Below are 26,339 nucleotides of genomic sequence, written 5' to 3' on the forward strand. Positions count from 1 at the left end.
TAATAAAAATAACCTATATGTCAATAGTGAAGGGCTATGATTTGCTAAGTATGAGAATTCCCTCCACAAAAATTGGTAAACATCAGGAGGGATCTGAACCCAGGCTATCTTCCTGACTGCCAAGTCCAGCATCATATCCACTTTATTAAACACTAACCTTTAAAAGCATGCCTTACATAAACTAAGTATAGGTCAGCATCTTACAGAGTGTATATAAGATCCAAATGGATAAATGGCTTAGACATAAAGATTGACACCAAAAATCAGAAGAGCAAGAAAAAAATTACTTTTTAGATTTCTGGAGAGGGGAAAGGTTCACAATCAAACAAGAGATATAAAAGATCAGAGAAGTAAAATGAATAATTTTTAATAAAATTAAAATTATTTTTAAAAAATAAAATTAATGCAGCTAAAATTAGAAGAGAAATATTTCTGAAGGAAAAATCTTCACAGAAAGTTTCTCTGATAATTGTTTAATGTCCAAGATATGTAAAGAACTAATTCAAATTTATAAGAATAAGAGTCATTCCTCAATTATAGTCAAAGAATTTAAACTGGCAGTTTTCTAAAGAAGAAATCCAAACTATAAAGAGCCATATAAAAAATTCTTCAAATAATTAGTATTTCAAGAAATGCATTTAAATAACTCCAAGCAAATTTCCCTTTCAAAGCATTGAAAAATGTCAAATTTTGAACAGGCTACAGGAAAAAAGCTAATGATACTGTTGGAAGATTTCTTAACTGATCCAGTCAAATCTGAAAAGCAATTTGGAACTGTTCTCTAATAAAAGTTAAAAAGTGATTATTGCTACTCACTTTTTATGAAACTAAATCTCTGCCCCTAACTTCTCCTTTACCTTGATTTTTTATTGATGTATATGTTTATAATACTCTTCTCCGTTTACCTATCTGCCTTCACTATGAGCCCCACTGTCTCCCTAATAAAGCCAGAGCTACAGTTTCTTTAATGCCTTTTTTGCTAATGTGAGAAAGATACACAAGCCTTCCAAATGTCAACAATTTTACATACTAAGTCAATGCTCATCTTTGTGATTTACTTGCTTCTTGTATAGGAATGAGTAAAAATCTTAATCCTACCTTTTAGCCTATACTTCCCACCAGTACTCTACATCTTAATTTTCCATTTAACAATTTTTATTTCTTAAGCATTTAAATTACATAAAACCCTTAATTTTGCTTTGAATGTGTATTGGCTCCAAGGCAGAAGAGTGGTAGGGGCTAGGCAATGGGGGTTAAGTGACTTGCCCAGGGTCACACAGCTGGTAAGTGTCTGAGGCCACATTTGAACCTAGGACCTCCTGTCTCTAGGCCTGTCTCAATCCACTGAGCCACCCAGCTGCCCCCCATAAATTCTTTCTTTTAATAAAAAATAAACTCACAAATAAAGTTAATTTATCATAATCAAAGACAAGTATACAAAACAATGCTTTTTAGCATACCTGTGAGCCGATAGCTGGAAATGTAACTCCTTGTTCCTTAAGATTTTTTATCATGGCAGATATTAGACTAAGTTGTGGGTCATTTTTAAATTCATCTGTCCACTCCACCATAAGAGCTTTTAACTTTTCGCAAACTTTTGGATGACCCTAAGAAACAGAAATGACATTTTAATGAAAAAGTAACAAACTCAATGCTATCTGATACAAATGTTTTTCATTATACACACAAGGAGAGAGCTACAGCTTCTTTTTCCCAAGAAGGCAGCTAGGTGATAAGAATACTTGACATGAAGACCAAAATTCAAATCCAATCTCAGAGACTTTACTAGCTGTGTGACCCTAGGTGAGTCATTTAACCATTGTTTGCCTCAGGTTCCTCTTTTGTAAGATATAGAACAGTACCTAAATCCCAGAGTTATGAAGATGAAAAAATATTTGCAGATAAAAAAACTTTGCAAACTTTAAAGGATTATAGAATTAAATAGATTATATTATTAAATCTATTACATATTTAAAATGCTAGAACTACAACCTAATTCTTAGTAGAGTCAGTATTAGTTACTATGATAAATGGATTTAAATTTGTTAACTAAAATTGAACAAAATTCTTCAACTCAATCTGTTCTCATATTTCATCCTCTTCAGACTTCCTAGTACATCAAGAATAACCAACTTAACCCTGGAAACTACCTTTTTGCCCCTTTGACTTCCATACTATTTTATCTGCCTAGCTTGCCTCCTTACCTTCTAAGTGTACTTTTTCTCATCACCTTTAATGATTCCTCAATTTGGGGCCCAAGTCTAGTCTTCCTTTGTCATTCTTCCATCTTCCAGCATGACTCCAAGTACTACTTTCTATGCTGATAATTACCAATTTTGCATCTCTGGGCATTTAACAAAGAGCTCCACTTAGATGTCTATCACTTAAAATTTAACTTATATAAGACTTGATTCACCACGTTCTCCTCCTCCTCCAAAAATAATGTCCTTTCTAAACTTCCCCATCACTGTGAATAATATCACCATTCTTCCAGTATCTCAGGTAAAATAATTTGGTCCTGATACTTTCCTTTCCTTCTCTTCTACATATCCAATTTATCACTATCTTCTGCAGATTACCCCTCAATTTTGAAATTTAACACTTTCTTCTTGTTTTCACAGCCATTGTGTAACCTAACCTTTTATGACCTCAGAGCTAAATTACTTTAATCGCCCTTAGTATCTCTTGTCTTTATACTGCCAGCAACTTAATATATCCTGAACAATGCTGCCTCACTATTCTTCCTGTTTAAAAAAAAATTTTTTTAAAAGAGGATGGGATCCCTGTTAGTCTTCTCCCCTCCCCTGTCGAGGTGATCATTTTCATATACTCTTCAGTCTGGCACTTTTTCTCTAGTACCAGTCTCATCACATTCCTAAAATGCAATTTTGAAGATTTTATGCTATTTAAGAACTTTTAGGATTATACTATCTATTGATCATCAAATTATATCCAGATTCTTCTTTCTGTTCTTAAATGAATTCTATTAACCAGTTTTAATTTTTCTATCCCAACTAATTCCTTATGATTCCTCAACACAATTCCCCCAAATCTCTTTCCCTCCCCTCCTCTGTCTGTCTGTCACACAGATATACACATATAAAATCAGTCCAGTCTCCTTATCATTTGCTATACATGCCTAAATTTTTATTTATGCTGTTCTTGCCACTAAAAATATAATTAGGCTATTGTCACGTAGTTGTCACTGAAATTAAATATTTATGAAATATTTCTCATTTGCAATGCATAAAATAAATTCCATCCCACAGGACCTACTTACCATTCCACAATGTTGTCACTGAGTAATCTCCAAAAGGTCAGTTTTTGAAAGTTCATAAAAAGCATCCCAAAGATCCCTTTAACACTCATTCACAAAAACCCAGCATCTAGAATCTCATCTAGAGAGATAAGTAGTACTTAATTCTTTTATTTACATTTGCTTCATTAAATAAAAAATGTGCCGTGCACTGTTAGGATTCATATCCTATAATATGTACAGCAGGGTAAATGTTGTTACTCACAAGGAGGATAGATTGTGTACTGTCAATATATATTATTTAAGACAAAATGGTTTCTTCATTAAGAAAATATTTTTGCTCCTTCAGATATCAGAACTATATAAATTTAATATTATTTGATCAGACAAAAAATGAATAGAATTCCTAGCTCTTTCCCACTGAGATGAGAATTAATGAAAATAAAGAGTCACGGACACTATAATATGGTTAGAAAAGCAGTAACTCTGAGACTACAATACCTATATTACTGAAATAAATACTTAGGGAAATGATATCTTACCTTATTCAACACATTGCTTACTTCACTAGCGAAATCTCTTGAACATACTTCTAAATGAAAAATTTTGCCACAATTCGATACACATGCTCCTAGAAGCTAATCAAGAAAAAGTCATGAGCTTAAAGAAGTTTAATCTTAGTAGATAAATCCGTAAAATACCTATGAAAGAAATACTTACAGTCAATGCTTGCATAGCTACATGAGGATCTTTATGATTCACTCTCTTCATAATAGATCGAAGACAGTCTTTAGGCCTAAAAATTGAGAAAAGTTGCACTCAATCACCCTAATTTACTTTTTCCTTGTTAAAATATAGAAGGATACATTGCTGGTGGAGTTGTGAATTGATCCAACCATTCTGGAGGGCAATTTGGAACTATGTCCAAAGGGCGATAAAAGATTGTTTGCCCTTTGACCCAGCCATAGCACTGCTGGGCTTGTACCCCAAAGAGATAATGGACAAAAAGACTTGTACAAGAATATTCATAGCTGCGCTCTTTGTGGTGGCCAAAAATTGGAAAATAAGGGGATGCCCATCAATTGGGGAATGGCTGAACAAATTGTGGTATATGTTGGTGATGGAATACTATTGTGCTCAAAGGAATAATAAAGTGGAGGAATTCCATGGAGACTGGAACAACCTCCACGAAGTGATGCAGAGCGAAAGGAGCAGAACCAGGAAAACATTATACACAGAGACTGATACATTGTGGTACAATCGAAGGTGATAGACTTCTCCATTAGTATCAATGCAATTTCCCTGAACAATCTGCAGGGATCTAAAAAAAAAATACTACCCACAAGCAGAAGACAAACTGTGGGAGTAAAAACACCGAGGAAAAGCAACTGCTTGACTACAGGGTTGGAGGAGATAAGACTGAGGAGAGACTCTAAATGAACACTATAATGCAAATTCTAACAACAGGGAAATGGGTTCAAGTCAAGAACACATGTGATAACCAGTGGAATCATGCGTCGGCTACGGGAGAGGGAAAGGCGGGGGGGTGGGGGGGGAGGAGGAAAAGAAAACGATCTTTGTTTCCAATGAACAATGTATGAAAACGACCAAATAAAATAATGTTTAAATAAAAAAAAGGAAAAAAATATAGGATACAATAACTTGTCATACAAAAGCCAATATTTGATGCATCTGCGATGTTTAAAACCTCTTATTCATAAATCTCTTTAAAATATTTTACCAAAATTGTCAGGATCTCTTAGCAAGAAAGCCAAGTTGGGTAATTTCAGACTTTGAGATAAATTGTTGTTTATAAACTTAGTTACATTTAAGTATTTCCACTTAGTTATAACTTATGCCATCTGGGTCCACTGATAAGAGTGTCAATATGTATATTGTTCAAATTCTCTGTCCCAGTATATCAATTCACAACAGTCACTGGAAAAGAATTTCACATTTTAATTGCCAACAGTTAATGCTTATGTTTGTAAATAGTACAATTTCTGGACCAAACTTCATCCCTTCTCCAAAACAACTTAGTTTAACACTAATATATTCTTCCAGCAATAATATGGCTGTAAAGAATATAGACTATGACAATCTTCAATATGTCAACAGTTCTGTGGAATCACTGAAGTAGGTACTCATTTCTAATAATGCTGATTGCGAACCATTCATGACAACACCATAAATTCAATAAAGGTATTCCACCTAATATGCTGGAGACCTTTCTCATTTCTTCTACCATTTTGAGAATATCACTGTAAGATATGAATGTCAATTGGTTATTCTTTACTTTCCCTCTATGACCAACTTTTTTTCTTCTTGAAGGTATACCTAAATGACTAATGAAATCCTCAAATCAATTTATTCTCCTCTGAATCTTATGATAAGTTTTTTTAACATATTACTTCCTCAATCATCCCTCCCCAAATGTCCAACTTTTCCTGAACAAACTGAGTCTTTCCTACTGTTTTTCAATCATATCCAAGTATCCTGCATCCTTAAAAAAAAAAAAGCATCCACTGTACTTCGTTTTACATATACTCTTTCTTCAAGAGATGCTTCATTTAATATAACTACTCTTTTTGAGGTAAATGCCTTTAGCAAGTTGTTTACAGTCACTGCTTCCCTTAATTTCCTCTTCTGTCCCTTAGTTCTCAACCCTTTCCAACTGGCCCTTTATCTCTCAAACTGCTCTTTCCAAAGGTTTCCAAAGATCTCTTCATGACAAAGATGATGATCTTTTCTCAGTACTAATTCTTCTTGATCTATGCTGCTCCATTTGACATTGCTGACCACATTCTCCTCCTGGGTACTCTCCTCTCTGGGTTTTTATGCCTCTAATCTCTCCTGCTTTGCCTCTGCATATCCAACCAATCCTTCACAGTCTTTTTCTTTATCTATATCTTCCTTCTCTGTTCTCCCCCCTCACCCTTCTCCCATTTCTTTCTCTTCTCTCTCCTCATTTCCATGCATTTAACCATAAATGACTCCCATATCTATATATCCAGCTCCTGTTTCTTCCCCGAGTTTCACTTCAATAGCACCAATTACCTAGTGGGTATTTCAGACATCTTAAACTCATCATATGGAAAGATGAACTCATTATCTTTTCCCTTAATTCCTTCCTCTTCCAAATTTCCCTATTGCTGCTGAAAAGATCTACCATCTTTCTGGAGTCTCAGATATAGAATTGCTGCATACTCCTCACTCTCCCTTCATTGGTTGCCAAATCTTGCCATTCTACTTTCACAACATCTCTTGCATCCCACTTCTTTCTATTTAAATAGATACCACTTTATTTCTGTTCCATAGATAGATAGATAGATAGATATAGATAGATAGATAGATAGATAGATAGATAGATAGATAGATAGATAGATAGATATAGATAGATAGATAGATAGATAGATAGATAGATAGATAGATAGATAGATATAGCCTAACTGGTCTTCCTGCCTCAACATTCTCATCAGTACAAGTCATACTACACATCAATAATATGAAGCTCATCTAGGGCAGGTATTCTTAAACAAGGGTCTGTGAACTTTTTTTTTTAAAGTATTTTAATAACTGCATTCAAAGCATAGCATAAAACCAAAGGTGACTAGCACTCAAACAAAATGTTTTTCTTCCCAGTAGTCACAGGTCTCTCTCAAACTAGAATGCTCCAAAATGTAAGAATGGAAACATGTCATGCCTCAACATGACATATTGAAAAATCTAATTGTAACTTTAAAGGATATATATATATATATATATATATATATATATATATATATATATATATATATATATATATTGGCACCTAGGTGGTTCAGTGGATTGAGAACCATGACTAAAGATGGGAGGTCCTATGTTCAAATCTGACTTCAGATACTTCCTAGCTGTATGAACCTGGGCAAGTCACTTAACCTTCATTGTCTAGCCTTTACCCCTCTTCTGCCTTGAAACCAATACACAGTATTGAATCCAAGAGAGAAGGTAAGGGTTTAAATAAATAAATGAATGAATGAATGATATATACCCAAATATACTTCTTAAAGTTATGTTAAAACTTTTCCTCAATTATGCAGGAATGGATTATTTGGTTTATCCCAGAGCCTCATTCTATTTCTTCTATAAGGTATGCATTTTTGCCATTTCATAGTTTTTCTCAATTCCTCTTCACAAGAAAGAAGAATAATTAAACCTGAAGTTAGTTAAAGTCAATCTAACCTCATAAACTAATTTGATTACATGGAACAGTTAACATTACAGATAATTAGCCAAAAATTAAGAATCTGAATATACTTCAATGGATATTAGTAGTGGTAGTCTCTCTGTGACCGAGAATGACGATTGTCTTTGTGCATTATCATCTATTGATGTACCCTCATGTGGCTTTAAAGTCCAAAGACTGAGGCGCAAAGTTTGTGGCACATGGGGCATGGAACGCCAGTTGTTATGGGAGGTGCGGTTGTGGCCTGGTGTCAGCATTCACGCGCAGCAGCAAGACGTCAATGTCGCTTATCTTCAAAGGTGGTGGCGGCCTGGTGAATGTGGGTTCGCCAGCTGCTTGTCAGAGGCAGCGAGTTCTAGTTGCTTTGGTGTCATGCCAGCCCACTTCAAGTTGGACTTTAGCTGATCCTTGAATCTTTTCTTTGGTCGCCCTTGTTTCCTGAGTCCAGCTGACAGTTCACCATAGAATACCTGTCTTGGTATTTGCTGTGGGTCCATGCGGATGACGTGTCCAGACCATCGTAGCTGGGTTCTGAGGACCATGACTTCGATGCTGGTGGAGTTGGCTCTGTCGAGGACTTCCTGGTTGGTGATTCGGTCCTGCCATCGGATCCTCATGATTGACCGGAGGGAGTGTTGGTAGAATTGCTCCGACTGTTTCATGTGCTTCCAGTACAGCGTCAATGTCTCGCAACCGTACAGGAGCGAGCTGAGGACCACTGCGTTGTACACTTTGAGCTTCGTGGCAGTGCTTACACCGCTGTGTTGGAGGACTTTGCAGCGCAACCGCCTGAGTGCCTGGCTGGCCTTTTGGATCCTGGCATTAATCTCTTGGTCTAGGGACCCATCGTTGGCGATGGTGCTGCCCAGGTACTTGAAAGTGTTGACGTTGGAAAGCTGCGTGCCGTTGATTGAAATGCACGGCTGGTTCGTTGGCCTCCCCGGTGCAGGTTGGAACAGCACCTCTGTTTTGCTAAGGCTGATAGTCAGACCAAACAGTTTTGTTGTGGTGGAGAACCTGTCCACAATGGTTTGGAGATGATTTTCTTGGTGGGCCATGAGAGCACAGTCATCTGCAAAGAGAGCTTCCAGGATGAGTCTCTCTGTTGTCTTTGTTTTTGCAGTCAGGCGGCAAAGGTCGAATAGTGAGCCATCCAGTCGGTATTTGATGTAGACGCCCAGGTCTAGATCCATCACAGCATGTCGTAATACTTGGGTGAAAAATAGGTTGAATAGTACCGGAGTGAGGACACAGCCTTGTTTCACACCATTGGAGATGTTGAAGCAATCGGAAGTCTCTCCACCAGATAAGACTTCCCCTGTCATGTTGACATGAAAGAGCTGGATCAGTTTGATGAATTTTGTTGGGCAACCAAGCTGGCTGAGGATCACCCACAATGCGTCCCTGTTCACTGTGTCAAACGCCTTCGTCAGGTCTATGAAGACAATGTAGAGACTCAGGTTCTGCTCAAGGCATTTTTCCTGCATTTGCCTCACTGTGAAGACCATGTCGATGGTGCTACAATCTGGTCGGAAGCCACATTGTGATTCAGGCAGGTTCTGCTCTGAAACAGATGACAGGAATCTGTTGAGTATAACACGGGCGAGGATCTTTCCAGCAGTGGAGAGTAGTGAGATGTCTCTATAGTTGTCACAGACTGCTCGTGAGCCTTTGTTCTTGTATAGGGCTATGATGGAGGCATCTCTGAGTTCTGGGGGCATGTCTTCCTCTTCCCATATGCTGGTCAGCACTATGTGGAATGCCTGGAGCACCTTTCCCTTTAAGGCCTTGTACACCTCAGTTGGGATCCTGTCTTTACCGGGTGCCTTGCCTGCACTCATTTGTTTATTGGCTTTTTGGACTTCCTCTATTGAAGGAGGGACGTCAAGTTGTTCAGTGGTGCGGTTTTGGGGGATCTGGTCAAGGGCGCTTTGGTCGACTTGAAGAGGGTCGGTTGAGAAGCTGACTGAAGTGTTCTTTCCACCTGTTGCTGATGCCTTTTTTTATCTTTTATGAGAGTGTCACCGTCAGAGGATAGCAAGGGAGTGGTGGTGGGTTTTAATGGCCCATAGACAGTCTTGAGAGCACTGAAAAATTTTTTGTGTTTTTTTTGTATCAGCAAAGCGCTGGATTTCTTCTGCCTTTTTTTCCCACCATCGGTCTTGCATCTTCCTGATCTCACACTGTGCCGTGGCTTGGAGAGACTTGATATTATCTTGTTGATATAGGTTTTCTCTCCAGTAGTTGAACAACCCCTGCGTTTGACAGATGAGGAAACTAACACCCAGATGGGTTAAGTGATTTGCCCAGAGTCATTCTGGTAGTAATTGACCGAGTTGGAATTTAAACCCAGGTCCTCTAAACTCAAATCAATTCTTTTCCCAACAGATCACACTATATCTCATAAATTTGACTTGCTAAATCAAATTAAATTGGTGGATATTTCATGCATTTGCATTACTGATATTATTCCTAATGATTCCAAGGATATAAGAGCTAACTCTATTCCAAATCACTGCATGGATAAATATAACATCAGGGAGAGATTACCAGATTGCTGGCCCTAGGATTAGGAGAACCAAGGTAATCTCCTCACCCTGACACTCACTAGCTTCCAGGCAAGTCATAAGCCTCCCCATCATTCGGTTACCTAATTTGAAAAAAATGGGAATAATACATCACTACTTATTAGTTTGATACATGGGAAAGAATACTGGCTCTGTAATCAGAGTATCTGCTTCAAATGTTGGGGTTTTTTTTGGGGGGGGGAAGGGGGGGAATCCTTGCTACCTATATGACCTTGGTCAATGATTTACTAACTCAAGGGTCCTGAAGATCTTCATCTGCAAAACAAAGTGAACAAGATAGCCTCTGAAGTTCCTTACCAGCTCTAGATCTATGATCCTACACTTATCTCAAGAGACCACTTGTTGTGGCAAAAGTGCTCATAAATCTTAAAAGAATTATGTAAACAAGTTATTAATAATCATGAGAAAGAAATTTGGGGAACTATTCCCCACCTCTTATACCCCCTTATATCTTGCCTATGTATTTTCAACTTACAAATTCAATTTGATGAACATTAAATTGTTCTTAGACTACTGTTAACTTTTAGTTTTTAGTAGAAGAATACAACCTTTGGGTGCAATTTTCATATATTTTTATTGCTGATTTAGTTAATCCACTAAAAATTCAACTCAAATTCCCCAGTCACTAACAATTTCATAATCCTTTATCTTACTCCTATAATATATGCCATTACTTTCAAAGATGCCACTTCACAGGAAGCCTCTCTTTCTAAATTCTCTATCCTGGTCCATCCCTCTTCCCTCAATCCTCTCCCTCAAACTATAGGTGGTAATGAGTTAAATCTCTTTTCTAATTCATACTTGAAAGGAAGTGAAAATTTGCCTTTTAGTCACCTTTGATCCTGAGATGAAAGTCAAAAAATAGAAGCATATCACTAATTTTTAAGCCCTAACAAAGTGACATTATTAGAAGACGAAGACAAAGACGACGAAGAAGAAGAGAAAAAAACAGCAGAGCAAATCTCCAGAAAAACAAGATTTGGTAGGATTAAAAGCAGCTTTCCCATATAAGTCCATCGCTTAGTAAGAAAAGAAATCAATCATTCACTAACTTTCTTCTCAATGACACCAGAAAGAAGTGCACAGTTTTGGATACACAAATCTAATTACTAGTATAAATTTCTATAATAGTATAAATTTCCATATTATAAACATAAACATCTATATTATATTAGCACAATTTAAAGTCTAAGTTTTGTATTTAGACTTAAGTCTAAACTTTTGTACTTGGCAATGTTTTCTACAAATTATAATGTTAAGAAAAAGTCATTTGATCAACAACTGATTTTTGAGACCACTGGGCTTTTTACCAACAACCAAAAAAAAAAAAATCAAAATGCTTCATATCACTACTGATGTTGAAAAACTAAAATACTAATACATTAATGTTTCCAAATAAACACTTTTGCATTTATACTTAGGTTTAATTGAAATCTCTTTATTAAAGAGATCTTTATTCAAGTTTTTTCCTTGTTTCACATGAGAAGTACTTCTTACTGAATGTAAACTGTAAATTCTATGTTAAACTACTCTGAAATGATTTTATACTCCCAAATTAAAAATGGAAACAAATGCCAAATACAAAATAACTTCTCAATTCAATTTATAGTTCCACCACTAAATCTATTACTTCAGGAAAATAAATTAAACCCTTCAAAATGGGGAAAACTATTCCTTTCTTTTCTTATAACAGTAAGTTGAAAATTTTAACAGCGATCAAATACTCATTTAAAAATTCATTAAAAAGTTCATTTAAAAATAAATACAACATTTTATTCTTATAAAAATATGTACAACAGGAAATGGAAGTGTTCCTGAGTGGAGCACTTTAAGTTGTGAAGCTAAAATTAAAAAGTGTAAAAGGCATGCATTGTACACAGAATAATTTGTCAAACTGTACCGGCTGTGTGCTAAAAACAAAAAGAATCTATGCATTAAATTATATCCAAATACCATTCTAAACAAGTACATTTTAAAGATCAACATTCTAAAGATGCATTTTTTGGGGATCCTTGCTACCTATATGACCTTGGTCAATGATTTACTACCTCAAGGGTCCTGAAGATCTTCATCTGCAAAAAAAAGTGATGAACAAGATAGCCTCTGAAGTCCCATGCCAGCTCTAGATCTATGATCTAGATCTATCATTAGACAAAATGGACTTAAAAATGGGAAAAAATTTAAATTTCTAATAACTGGTTGCTGTAAAAAATAGACTCGAATACAGGACTACAATCCCCACAATTCCTTGCTCCACTTCCCCAAAATGCCTTGTAATCTCACCTGGGCCGAGATCGAGAAGGTATTTAAGCTGATTCAAAGGCTTTTGAGGGGGCTCTTGGCGCTTGGACTTCCGTTTGGGGCAGATGTGGCTTTTTTTCCATAATGTAGGTGAGGTTGTGTCTAGGCCTCTCTATGGCATGGACACGTGTCTCTTATCCTGTACTTTCTTTAATCTTTAATCTTCAATAAACCTCTAAAAAAATATAATACTCCTTGCAGAGAGAAACTAATTTCTACCTGCCTCAGATGCCTCAGTCTCCCCGTCTCCCCTAAATTTTAATCTTTACATTGCTGACATAAATACCCCAAAAATACTAAGAAGAATTTATTTTAACTAAATTACATATGCCTTTCAAATGTTTGGGTCCATTGACTGGAGTTTCAAGCAGTGTCATAATTAAAATGTTTGGGAGCAAGGGAAATATATATAACAATTATGACCGCTGAAATATGTTTTCTACTGTGTCTTGGTTTTATATAAATATAAGATGGTCGCCAGGGAATATATTCCCAATTTATTAATATGCCCAAGCCAACTGGGTTTTATAGAGAAATTTAATTTATAATACACTGATTAATCAATAGAAAAAGAGAGAAAGTAAGAAAGGAATAAGAATGAATAAATCAGTCAGTTGGTTTTATCACTCACCCAAGATCTCTCTAGGTAAGGCTTCTCATGCCAACCTCAGGCTCCACCTTCAAGAGAGCCTCCATTCAAGAAATGTTTCCAGAGAATTCTCCTCCTTCAGAGCCAGCCTTCTCTCCTGGTCCTCCCACAGAGCAACCTCCTCAGTCCTCCTTCAGAGTCACCTCCCTCAGAGCAAAACCTCCTCCCTCTGTCCTCAGACCCCGCTATCTTTAAGGAAACCATCTCCGTTCCCTCTCCTCAGTTCTCACATCTACCAATCACTGTCAATGTCTCCCCTGTGCCAATGGTGGCTCTAGTTTAACCCAGGACCGCCCAGAGGTCTGTGGCCTTGCACATGTCTGTTGTAGGTCATATTCTCAAGTAATTAAATCTTGATCTATGCTGCAGCCCTTCCTAAATCCTGTTAGACTGAGTAGGGTGGAGATTGTAAGTTCTGAGACCTGGTTCTGTCATTCCAAGTATATCTATTGTATCAAGTCTAAAATCAATCATGACTCAAAGAACTTCCTGTTCTATGCTTAAGCATAGGTCAAAGCCCTTTCCATTGTTTAGCAAAAGGTTTCTGTCCTAAAGTAGTCTTAAGTAGGGAGGATAAGGATCCTCCCATGCCAAGGAGTTTCACATTCCAATAGAGTTCTTACTATCAGTAGGAGATTTTTTCCAAGTATGAAATTTCCCAATGGTGAAATTTCCAACATTTATAAGTCTAAGAAATTTTAAGGTTTACAGCAGTAACAATGAAATGCAGGAAAGAAATTCTTTAATAGTGAAATCCTGATTTATGGCTACATTCTAAATGCAAATGTAACTCAACAAATGCCATGTTATATTCGATACCTGAAAAAAAGACATGAAATATTACAAGTTACTTTGAATAGAGTTCAATATTACTAACCTATTTAATGTTGAACTCTTATACTCAGGAAATCAATGAATTATGAATAGAGGCAAATACACAGCAAAGATATAAAGGACAAATTCATGATACAGAAAGAATTCACCGAAAGAAGGGATGAGCATAATTTACTGCTTAGTGACAAAATAAACGTAAACATGAGTGATTAATAGAAATGATATATAATAATGGTCCCTGAGAACTTACATCTCCTGCACCACAGAAATACTAAAGTATATTTTAGTAACAGCGCACATTACAATATAATGAACTGTGAAAAAACATCATAAGCACTAATAATGGAAGACAGAAATCTTTGTTTCAGGCTATACTAAACTTCAAACTACTGTTCAAAAAAAAAAAAAGTACTTTAAAAGTGTGAATTTCAAAACTACTCAACCCTATTCAGACCATTCTTTAGAAGATGGGATTTAGCTGTTTCCTGATCAATAACAATAGAGATACTTGGAATAACAGAATCAGATCTTGGAAACTACAATCTCCACCTTACTCAGGGTAACAAGATCAGGAAGGGCTGCAGCAAAACTCAAGATTTAAGTATTTGAGAATATGGCCTTGAACAGACATGTGCAAAAAGGACAGACCTCTGGGCGGTCCTAGGTCAAGCTAGAGCCACCATTGGCACATGTGAGAGATAGGAAATGAGGTAGAGGACAGCTCAGGAGTTCTGGGGACTTCCTGGGTGGAGGAAAGAAGGTTGTTGGAGCCTGGTGCTTGGAGTGGAGGAGCCCACAGACTGTTCTCCATTTTGGTCACGTGAGTGATAGGGACTGATCTCTTTTCTTTGCCTCGGCTATCCAGGGCCTTGGGCCTTTGGCTCAGCTGAAGCAGAGTGAGTATTTAGGCCCTATTTCCTTCTCTCCCTTTTCCCCCTCTCTCTCTTTCCCTCTAATACTTTTCTTCCTCCTGTTTGTAATTAAAACACCATAAAAAAGGTTGACAGCTGACTTGAGTTTTCATTTAGGAATTACATAGCTGAATTCCTTGGTGACCTTAAATTAATATATATCAGTCTTTTAAAGTGATTTCCATATCACAAAAGGTAGATCGGTGAAATGGAAAAAAATGATCAGGAATTCTAAATTTTAAAAGCAACTTTCAATAGGAGATAGATTTTTTGACTTAGAATAAGAACTGTTTTTGTATTCCATTATATACTATTTACTGTGTGATTTCACATAAATTGTTTAACTTCTCTAAGTGTCAGTTTCCATATCTGTAATATGGGGATACAGATTCTAAATCAGAGGGTTACAGTGAGGACTAAATGAGATAACAAATTTTGTAAAAAAAAAAAAAGAACTATATAAATATCAGATACTGTTAGAATAAATTCAGTTGTTTTCAGTCACAACCAAATCTTCATGATTTGGGGTTTTCTTGGCAAATGATTTACCATTTCCTTTTACAGCTCATTTTATAGATAAGGAAACTGAAGCAGAGTTAAGTGACTTGTCCAGAGTCAAATAGCTTGTAAATATCTGAGATCATATTTGAACTCACCAAAAAGTCTTCCTGATTTCAGCCCCAGCACTCTATTCACTATGACATATAGTTGCTTATGCCTTCCACCACATCTCTATATTTTGAAAGTTTTCCAATCCATATAGCTCGACAAACTACAAGTAATCATTAGGGCAACAGCAATTAAAAATATGCTTAAATTTTTAGGGTTCAATGTTAACTCAGCTTGTGATTTCAGGATCTGTATGGGGATATCTCTGTCACCCTATGACAGATAGTGCTCTAATGTATTTTAGCCATAACATTCTTACTAAGACATAACAGTCTTACTAGAGACAGAGAGTTCCCACTTACTGAATGTGGACAGTTTTGCAAAGTCCCCTTCCCCTCAGGAAGCATAGGCATGTCCCTGGGCCTTCCAAGGCTCTATGTGTAAACCTCAAAATTTCTTAGACTTATAAATGTTGGAAATTTCACCATTGAGAAATTTCATACTTGAAAAATTTCCTATTGATAGTGGGTCTTGACTATTGGAATGTGAACCCCATTGGCATGGGAGGTTCCTTCTCCTCCCTTCTTAAGATTACTTTAGGACAGAAACCTTTTGCTGAACAATGGAAAGGACTTTGACCTATGCTTAAGCATAGAACAGGAATTTCTTTGAGTCATGATTGATTTTAGAATTGATACAATGAAGATACTTGGAATCAATCTCCACCCTATTCAGTCCTAACAGGATTGAGTAAGGGCTGCAGCCTAGATCAAAATTTAATTATTCCAATCTCTACCCTACTCAGGTTAACAGGATTAGGAAGGGCTGTAGCAAAGGATCAAAGATTTAATTATTTGAAAATATGACCTTCAACAGACATGTGCAAAGCCAGAGACCTCTGGGTGGTCCTGGGTTAAGCTAGAGCCTCCATTGGCACAGGGAAATTGATGGACAGGTGATTGGTAGATGTGAGGACTGAGGGGAGGGAACTTGGATGGTTTCCTTAAGGATAGGGGAGTCTGAAGACTCGAGGAGGTGGTGGAGGAGTTTGTCGGAGTGGTTGCAGTGTGCTCTGAGAAGCTTGCGCTGAAGGAAGCTGAAGGTGGGGGCCCCGGAGACTGTTTCTCCATTTTTGGTCACGTGAGTAATAGGGACTGATCTCCTTTCATTGCCCCAGCTATCTAAGGGCTTGGGCCTTTTGGCCCAGCCTAAACAGAAGGGGTATTTAAGCCCTATTCCCTTCTCTCCCCTTTCTCTCTCCCTCTATCTCTCTATCTCTAATTCCTTTCTTCCTCCTGTTTGTAATTAAAACTCCATAAAAGGTTGACTGCTGACTTGAGTTTTCATTAAGGAATTACATAGCTGAATTCCTTGGCGACCTTAAATTAATATATATCAGTCTTTTAAAGTGATTTCCTTGTCACATTGTGGCTGACCACACGGGAGTCTAAAGAATCCTCTCAATAAACTTCTGAAATTCCTTGCCTTTTTACTATACGTCTCACCACTTAGTCCCTTTAAAAAAAAAAACAAAAAAAAAACTTGGCTTAAAGACACAGCTGCTAGAACACGTGAGTATAAAAAACTTTTTCTCTCTTCTCTTTTCTCCTTAAGTTAAATTGGAATCAGCAGTTTTTTCTTTTTCTTCCCTTTAATCTTAAGGGACAGCTGGGTAGCTCAGCGGATTGAGAGCCAGCCCTAGAGACAGAAGGTCCTGGGTTCAAATCGGACCTCGGATACTTCCCAGCTGTGTGACTCTGATAGACAGAAAACAGCTGTTTTAAATCTCAGCAACAGGACTCTAAAGTCCTGGCTGGAAGAGCTGTTTCTAAATATCCTTTCCCTTAAGGAACAACTTCCTGGATTAAAAAAAAAAAACCCTGTGGAAAGTTTGTTGCTTTGCCCTGCTCCCCACGTGTTTTGTGAAACTACAAAATATATATATAAAAATGAGTACTACATTCTTTGACAATTATATGGCAGCTGAAGAAGTAGGGGCATTGAAGAATGCAGGATACCTCCAAATTTTTATATTAATAGGTACTGTCATTTTTGTACTCCTCAATACTATATTTAGAGATGATAAAATAAAAAAAATTGAGGATAAAATAGGAAAAATTGAGGATAAAATGCAAGCCCAATTAGAAGATCTAAAAAGTTTCTTACAGGATCAATTGGCAAACAACCACTCTACCAGAAACAGACCTGTTTCTGAACCTTTGAATGAGGAAATTTCCTTCCCTGAAATAGAGATGGAAAACACCTTCCCTATAGCCCAGTTAACAGACTGCTTCTCTCATGTAGTGCAAATCTTGTCTGAATTTAATCCCCAAAACCCTTCCCCTGCAATCCCAGCTTCTCATGTTCCTTCTCCTACAGAAAACCAAATTCCAATGCAAGGGAGATCTTGTCCTCCTAGAGAAACCTGTCCTTGTCAAACTGACCCACAGGTGCAAAATTCAACTAGAGGCCTGTTTCCTTCTAAGAGAAGTACCTGAAATAGGACGGAATGGGGATGTGGTGACTTTAAGACATAGGATACTGTTTACTCCCCAAGAAATAAATGAATTTACACGAAATATCCCCACCTATGAACAAGATCCTTTTCTAGTAACAAAAAAGATGGGAGACATATTTTTTCAGTATAATCCGTCTTACAAGGACGTTGAGAACTTACTACAGGCTTTTTTAAGTGAACGTGAAAAAAATAAAATAATTGCTCATGTCAACAAAACCCGGGGGCGTAATGCAGCACATTGGCCATCTCAGGATCCCGAATGGGACTATAACAATCCTGAGGATTATCTACAACTATACCGTTGTAGAGAGGCCATCCTTACGGCTATGAAGGAATGTGCAGACAGTACAGATAAGTGGATGGAACTGGAAAAAATTAAGCAAAAGGAAGAAGAAACACCCTCCAGATTTATGGACAGAATGACCGAGTTTGGGGACAGATACTTAGATTGGGACTTAACTAAAGAGAGTAGTTTAAGACAAGTTAGAAGAATCTTTGTAAACAATTCTTGCAAAGCAATTAAGAATTATTTTAGAACACAATGCCCAAGATGGTCAGATATGGACCTTGAAGAATTGCGAAAAACAGCTATATATGTTTTAAAGGGAAACAAGGAAAAGGAGGAAGAAAATAATGATGACATAGAGGAAATAAAGAAAAAAATGAGATATTTAATAGATAGGATGACTAAATTAGAAAGTGGGCATGATAATGAACCAACGACAATTGCCCCTCTCCAGAAATCCAATTATCAATCCATTACTTGCCACTTCTGTGGGAAGAAGGGCCACAATATGATGGAATGTAGAACCTTTCTTAAGATGTTTGGAAGGAATACACAGTTTAATAATAGTTTTAGAAATAATAACTATAGAAATGATGATAATGGTTATAGAAACCAGAATTCTAGAAATTATAATAATGACTATGGAAATAACTATAATGAATATAGAAATAAGAACTTTAGAAACCAGAATTATAGAAATAGGAATTGGGAAATTAATGACAATGTTCCAATTAAAGAAAATTATAATGATAATGAACAACAACAATATATGAGAAATGGAGCTCGTCCAAAAAATACTCGAGGTACTGATGACCCTCAGAGAGGTGCCCTTCAGGGGGGTGCCCAAGGAATATCCCAAACACAATGATGGTGTCCGGGGGGGGCTGGGGCACAGGAATCAGAGGATACAACCTTTGATTTCCCGGACCCTGATGTCCTACTACCCGTTGTCCCTATCCACTGCCCTCCCCATACTAATGAACCCCATGTTACCTTAAAGGTGGGTAACACCTATTATGATTGTCTATTAGACACCGGAGCTTCCTGGTCTGTATTAAAGAGAACACCTGATTTACAATGTTATTCTATTGGCTCAGAGAATGTAATGGGAGTATCAGGAATAACCCAAAGAGTTAAAAGACTTCCTCCTAGAATGGTGTCTGTAGGACCCCTAGAGGTACAACACTCCTTCCTTTTGATGCCTGACTCCCCTTTAAATTTGCTGGGGAGGGACCTTCTATGCAAACTCAGAGCCACAATAACCTGCTCCCCAGATGGCTCATTATCATTAGAAGTACCAGAGGAATCTTTAAATTTACTCCCTGTACTTCTCTCGGAAAACCAGGAGGCAAAAGAACCTTCCATTTTTGAAATACCTAAAGATATACCGGAGTCTCTTTGGGCCACATCTTCTTCGGATGTAGGCTTACTTAAATCTGCTGTTCCTGTGCAGATAAAAACTAAATCTAGCCCACCTCCTTCTATCCCTCAGTATCCCCCCTCTCAAAGGAGGCAATTGAGGTTAGGTATTACACCAGTTATTAACTCATTAATAGAACAGGGAATAATAATCCCTTGCAAATCTGAATACAACACGCCCATCCTGCCAATTAAAAAACCAAAAAAAGGGCCCGATGGCAAGCACATCTATAGATTTGTACAGGATCAAAGGGCAGTGAATAATCACGTTATAAAGAGACACTCCGTAGTTTCTAACATACATACTATTATTTCATCTATTCCTAGCACAGCTACATACTTTACAGTAGTAGACTTGTGTTCAGCTTTCTTTTCCATACCAATACATGAAAACTCCAGGCATATTTTTGCTTTCACCTGGAAGGGCTCACAATATACCTGGTGTCGGCTGCCACAGGGTTATGTCGAAAGTCCGAGCTTATTTGAGCAAATTTTGAGCCAAGACACAGACAATATAACATTTAAAAATAGCAAATTAATCAAATATGTAGATGATCTACTCTTGGCTTCAACAGATGCAAAAACATGTCAAGAAGATAGCAAACACCTTCTTTTGGAATTGCACAAAAGAGGACATAAAATCTCTAAGGATAAAGTTCAATGGTGTCTCCAAAAAGTAGAATATTTGGGATTCATCTTGACTGCGGGTGCTCGTTATATTTCTCCAAAACGAATTGAGAACATTCAAAAATTGAGTGCTCCTACCACTAAGAAACAGCTGAGAGCAATTTTAGGAGCAACAGGGTTTTGTAGACAATGGATTCCTTGCTATGGGGAAATAAGGGTGGGGTCCTAAAGCCTTACCTCCTCCCTCCATCTCTTCACCTCTGAAAATTAACATAACACAAACTTATAAAGCCAGAACTGTCTATATTTGATAAATGCCAAATTTTTACAGTTGGAATGATGTGTTGCATAGTTTCTTACAATTCCTTGAATAATTTACATTGATTACTAAATATGAATACTTTAAGGATAATACACCCATAATTTTATTTTATTCTAAACTTAAACACTAAAAAAGAGAACATTTCCATACATAAAGTCCATAAAAAGAATTCTATAGGAAATCATAAACCTCCATTTCATATTGCTTATTTTTAAAAATACATGTTATTTTCAAAATTGTCCTGCACAGATAAGTGCTTCCTTGAAGTCTCTTCTCTGAATTTAAATATATATATACATATATATATTTGTAATATTCCTTTTTTATCTTGCATTCCCATTGCTGACTCTTATTCCCTAAAACCCTTCTCCCACAATTAAAAAGAGAAAGAAGAGGGGAAAATGCTTATAATAAACAGTCAATCAAAATTAATCCACACAGTGGCAATACCCAGAACTATATCTCTGTACCTTATGTCCATGTGGGGTGTAAGCAAGAGGAGGGGAGATATGCTTCATCAGATTCTCTGGAGACATGACTGGTCAGTGAATTAATTAATTAGTTAAGTCTTTCAAAGTTATTTTCATACTACCTGAGATTCTCTGAAATGATCTCTTTCATCATTCCATAATTTGTTCAGCTATTACCCAGTTATCTAAGATAATTATCTAAGAATTATCTATTTCTTTTCTTTTTGCTCCCTTTTAATACCCCCTTCAGGATCAGGACACTAACACCCTAATCTCCACTTAGTGAATTTGATATACAAGGTATTTATACATCAAACTCTGTGTGTGTGCATGCACGCCTGTGTGTGTGTGTGTGTGTGTGTGTGTGTGTGTGTGTGTGTGTGTGTGTTCAACCCTCCTATATTTCAGATAAGAAGAGTGTGGTTCATGTCTCCTCTCATACCTTCCTCTATGTCATACACTCTAATTATGATAATTCATTTCCCTTTCTACACTCATGCACAGTCTTCCTTTTATACTCCCTTCTCTTGCCCTTCTTGAAACCCTTGAAACCCTTGTCCCCTTCTTTCTATTAGAATGATAGCATTTACCATCATCCTGAAACTCCTTTTCTTTTTTATTAAACCCTTACCTTCTTTCTTAGAATTAATACTATGCATTGGTTTCAAGGCAGGAAGAGCAGTAAGGAATAGGCAATGGGAGTTAAGTGACTTGCCAAGGATGATTCAGCTAGGAAGTGTCTGAGGTCATATGTGAACCTAGGACCTTCCATCTTTAGGGTTGGCTCTCAATCCACTGAGCAACCCAGCTGCCCCCCTGTAACCCCTTCTTAATGTTCAAGTAAATTTATCTTTCTAGGTTCTCTGGATTCTTGGGGTAGTATATTTAAATTTGTTATTTAGCAATCTTTTTTAACAAAAATACCTAAAAATCCTCCATTAAATATTGTATTAAAGGTCCATTTTTCCCCACATAGGATTATATTTAGCATTGTAGGCTGTAAACCTTAAAATATCACAGTAGATGCCATCTCTGGGGTAAACTTCTTAACCTTGCGTAACATATAGGATAACAGAAGATATTGTTGCACAACCTTCAGGTGGGAATTTTTCTAATTCTGGAACAATTTGCTTCTCAGTATACATTATTTTTACCAAAGTTGATCACTCTTTTAAATGGAGATAAGCCTTCTAGAATACAAAAAAATACCCAAAAGCATATTGGAATGTTTTACAGTCTAATGAAAATGCCTATATCCTATAGGCTATTTCTGACAACTGTTGTGAAAAATTTTGAATAGAAAACTTGAGTTTTTTCAGTCAAAATTACTTTTTTCCAATCTTCATTACTCTAGTCTTTGCATGTGTTTGTCCACAATGAGGCTTTTTGATTCACAGGAAACAGTGAGCTACTTTTTACAATTTTGAGAAGCTTATTCTGCCCTTACTCTGAAAAATTCAATGACAACCCCCTCCATCACCTAGATACTTCTAAATGTCTTGATTGTTTTCTAAGGATTAATTGGGATTTTTTGCAGCAATAGTTTGCTACTTCTTAAACTATTCTTTTGTTTATTTTGTTTAGAACTTCACTTTTCTGTGCCCTTCAATGTGAAAAAAATTGTTTCATTGTGATCTTTTGAAGCATTTGACTTTCTCACTGCAGTAACTACTGAAATATCTCTAACAGCCAATGAAGTCCTTGGAGTATTACTCATTCTTTAATAATTACAGAAATTAAATCCAACAAAGGCAAGCAGTAAAAACTCATGTTTATGGCACAAAATCCAACACTCAACTGACAAAGAACTCACTCAAGGGGAAACCAAGACGATCCAGCCTACTTGAGGTTAAACATTTTGAGACAACCTAGAATAAATAGAAGTGCCCTTGCATGACCATTATTGAAACAAAAATCAAATTTTTCCCACTAATAATACACATCCCACTCTAAGATCAAGTAGGCTACAGCATCAAGGACATATGACAATAAAAAAGGGTAGGCTTGGTATAGCCCATATGTCATACTGGTAACCACAAAATAACAAACTAAAAGGGCCTTTAGTCATTGGTTGATCCTATATACAGGATTTATAAAAAGAAGCAAAAGTCACAAAAGATGTTCATCTACAGATGTACAGAGAGGAGGAGCAGAAATGAAAGGAAGAAGGGAAAGAGGGAGATACAAATAGGGGATACAAATAGAAAAGAAAGTCTCTACTCTCAAGGAGGTCATATTTTAATGAGACAAATCATATAGGAGAGTTGAGCTATAACTCAGAAGAAAGGCTTCATGTTTCTTATGGTGCAGTGGTAAAGCAGATTAAGTGATCCATCTTATTTAATGTCATTTTCATTGATAAAATTCTGGTACTTTCTGATGCTACAAGAAAGAAAACACAAATTACTTTTATATCACGACCTTTCTTTTCTAAGTGGTTAGTAAGTTTTATCTGTAGTATCTGAAAATAGTTTCTAGGCAACATTTCTGCAGGGTCTGTTTCCTTAGATGATGGCTACTTTTAAAAGCTGTGCTGGAAGTATGTGATCTGGAGGTCCCTTCATTCCTGGGGCTCTCAGATTTACCTACCAATTAGTGTCATTTAGTCAGCAATTGGGATTTGTAATGATAAGGAGGATGATGATGGACTTTTTTCCAAAAAGACTGTTCCTTCCAATAATGGTAGAGCTCAGTTCGGAAGCAGTTCTAGTGATCTAGAGGGCACTGCTATTACCCAAGGCTCTTAAGTTCATGGTTTCTTTCTACTGAGATCTGTAAAAATTAAAATTTATTCTCAAATAATAAAAAACATTATATTTTAGGAGGTTTATTAAATGGTCATTAGAAATTAAGGAATAAAGAGGATGAAAAATAAAAACCACATGCCCATGGTTGGTTAGCCATTTTCAAAATCCCCACTTTACCACCACCACTGCTGATTGCTGCAATCATGACAAAGAGAGTGTGGGAGAAGTTACAGCCAGTTAAATACCAATAACATGCTCTCGCCAAAGTGGAGACACAGGAGAGATTATAGGGAATTTTGGGAAATACTAAGGACTTCTGAGGAATGAAGTCAAAGGTTCAAAATCTCCATTTATACAGATCTGACTGACTCCCTCAAAATGCATTTATACTGCAGCTAAGCTGGCTTGCCTGCCCTGTAAGATGATGTCCACATCAATGAGATCACAGATCCATTCAATCATTAAAGTATATGAACACATCAAATTAGCTACTGTTATTTTAAAGTTTTCTTCAGTGCTTCAATTCCATTTACCAAACTCAGTCATGTGACTTAACTGGCTGGAAATCAATAAGAACCAAATGTTATAACTGCATATGGAAAATCACATGAGTTCTTTGAGGCAAAAAAAAAAACCCTCAAAGCCCAGATGTTTCAGATATTATTTTAAAAGTTAATTTAAAACAAAATAGAAAATTGAGTATTCCTCCATAAATCTACGTGAATAAAAAAGAATATACATTTACTACACTCAACAAAATTCTAACAATTATTATTCCAGAAGTGTTAAACATTCATGTGGTCCTGACCAAAGTACAACTTACAAATGGGAAAGAATTTTTCAGTCTTTTAGAACATTTGCCAAAAAAAGAAATATGGAGGGTAGCTTTAGCAAGTAAAACTTTTTTAAAAGGAAAGCTCGAAGGAAGAACTTCTAGAATATCACAAGAAAATTTCATGACAAAGTTACAGCTGTGGCTCAACAAAATTTCACAACAATATCTTTAACTTACTTCAGACTACTCTGGAATTTTACTTCCTGTTAATGAAGTTATTGCTTATCTGGCCATTCTTGAAATTGTCAGCTTATATCATTACTGACCATTACTAGTGTAATCTAAACACGATTCCCTGGAAATTAATTGAAAAGAACATTGTAACATTCCCTTGGCTCCTCCTTCTCATCCTACACAATCCACTTTAAGTTCACATTCCAACCTAAATTCAAACCCTACCTCTGAATTTTCTGGCACCATGGGACAACAACAAACCCTTCCTTTTAATGTGCCCAACTCTTCTATTTCTCAGACTTACCCAATTGAAAATGGAGCAAGAAGCCTAGAAACATGAGTACCAAATAATTCAGATAACTTATTTCCTTTAAGGGAAGTACCCACTTTTAATAAGAATGGAAATTGGTATCTGTGACATCATACACCTTTTAGCCCTGAGGATTTAAAAAAATTGAAGGAAGATATGCCATCATTTGAGGACGAACCAATATTAATTATAAACAAATTAGAGAACATATTCAGAACTTTTGACTCCACTTGGTTGGATGTTGAGAATATATTAGAAGTATTATTGACAAAGAGAGAGAAAAATAATATTGTCTCTCTGGCTAATCAAAAACGAGGTAGAAGGGGACATTATTGGCCAACTGAAGATACACATTGGAACCCCAATGTTGAACTAGATTACACAAAACTAAACCAGGCCAGAGAAGCATTATTGACAGCCATGAGAGCTTTCTCTGATAGACCTGAAAAATGGTCAAAATTTGAAAAAACCCGACAACATATTGATGAAACACCCTCCCAGTTTATGGACAGACTTATTGACGTAGTAAATACATATATGGACCTTGATTTATCCAGAGAAAGAGACATTAGACAAATACATAGACAATTTGTTAAGAATTGTTGTTCAGTGGTAAAAGACTACTTTAGAACTAGCTGTCCTAATTGGGACTCTATGGACCTCGATGAACTAATAAGAGCAGCAACCTATGTTTATAAAGGTCGTGTAAAAAGACCTGAGGAAGACGATACACCAGTGGAAGATTTAAAGAAAGAAATTGAAATGTTAAAGAGACAATTGAAAAATAAGGGAGAGACTATAGCCCCTTTGCAGGAATTCACAAATAAATCAGTAACTTGCCACTTCTGTGAGAAGAAGGGCCACAAAATAATGGAATGAAGAACCTTTCTTAAGATGATTGGAAGGAATACACAGTTTAATAATAGCTTTAGAAATAATAACTATAGAAATGATGATAATGGTCATAGTAACCAGAACAACTATAATGATGATAATGGTCAAAGAAACCAGAATTCTAGAAATTCTAGGAATTATAATAATGACTATGGAAATAACTATAATGAATATAGAAATAAGAACTTTAGAAACCAGAATTATAGAAATAGGAACTGGGAAAATAATGACAATGCTCCAAATGAAGAAAATGATAATACCCAACAACAAAATATAAGAAATTATATATATCGTCCAAAAAATAGTCGAGGTGCCCTTCAGGGGTCTGCCCAAGGAACTTCCCAATATAATGAAGATGATTCTT

At 36.5% G+C, this 26,339-nt stretch overlaps 1 protein-coding gene across 5 annotated transcripts in view; it reads right to left on the reverse strand.

Moving 5' to 3' along the window:
- Positions 1-26,339, reverse strand: part of STAM (signal transducing adaptor molecule) — a 96,075-nt gene that overhangs the window by 44,259 nt on the left and 25,477 nt on the right. For all 5 annotated transcript variants that reach the window (XR_008912436.1, XM_056800145.1, XM_001377252.4 and 2 more), the window contains exons 3-5: positions 3,977-4,052; positions 3,799-3,894; positions 1,461-1,607 (exon numbers count right to left, since the gene is read on the reverse strand). Coding sequence is in view for 4 of the 5 variants with exons in the window: in XM_056800145.1 (XP_056656123.1) it covers positions 1,461-1,607; positions 3,799-3,894; positions 3,977-4,052 (319 nt within the window). In the remaining variant the exon portion in view is untranslated. The remainder of the gene's footprint in view (positions 1-1,460; positions 1,608-3,798; positions 3,895-3,976; positions 4,053-26,339) is intronic.

This window comes from Monodelphis domestica, chromosome 5 (genome assembly GCF_027887165.1).
Source record: "Monodelphis domestica isolate mMonDom1 chromosome 5, mMonDom1.pri, whole genome shotgun sequence".
NCBI classification, from domain to species: domain Eukaryota; kingdom Metazoa; phylum Chordata; class Mammalia; order Didelphimorphia; family Didelphidae; genus Monodelphis; species Monodelphis domestica.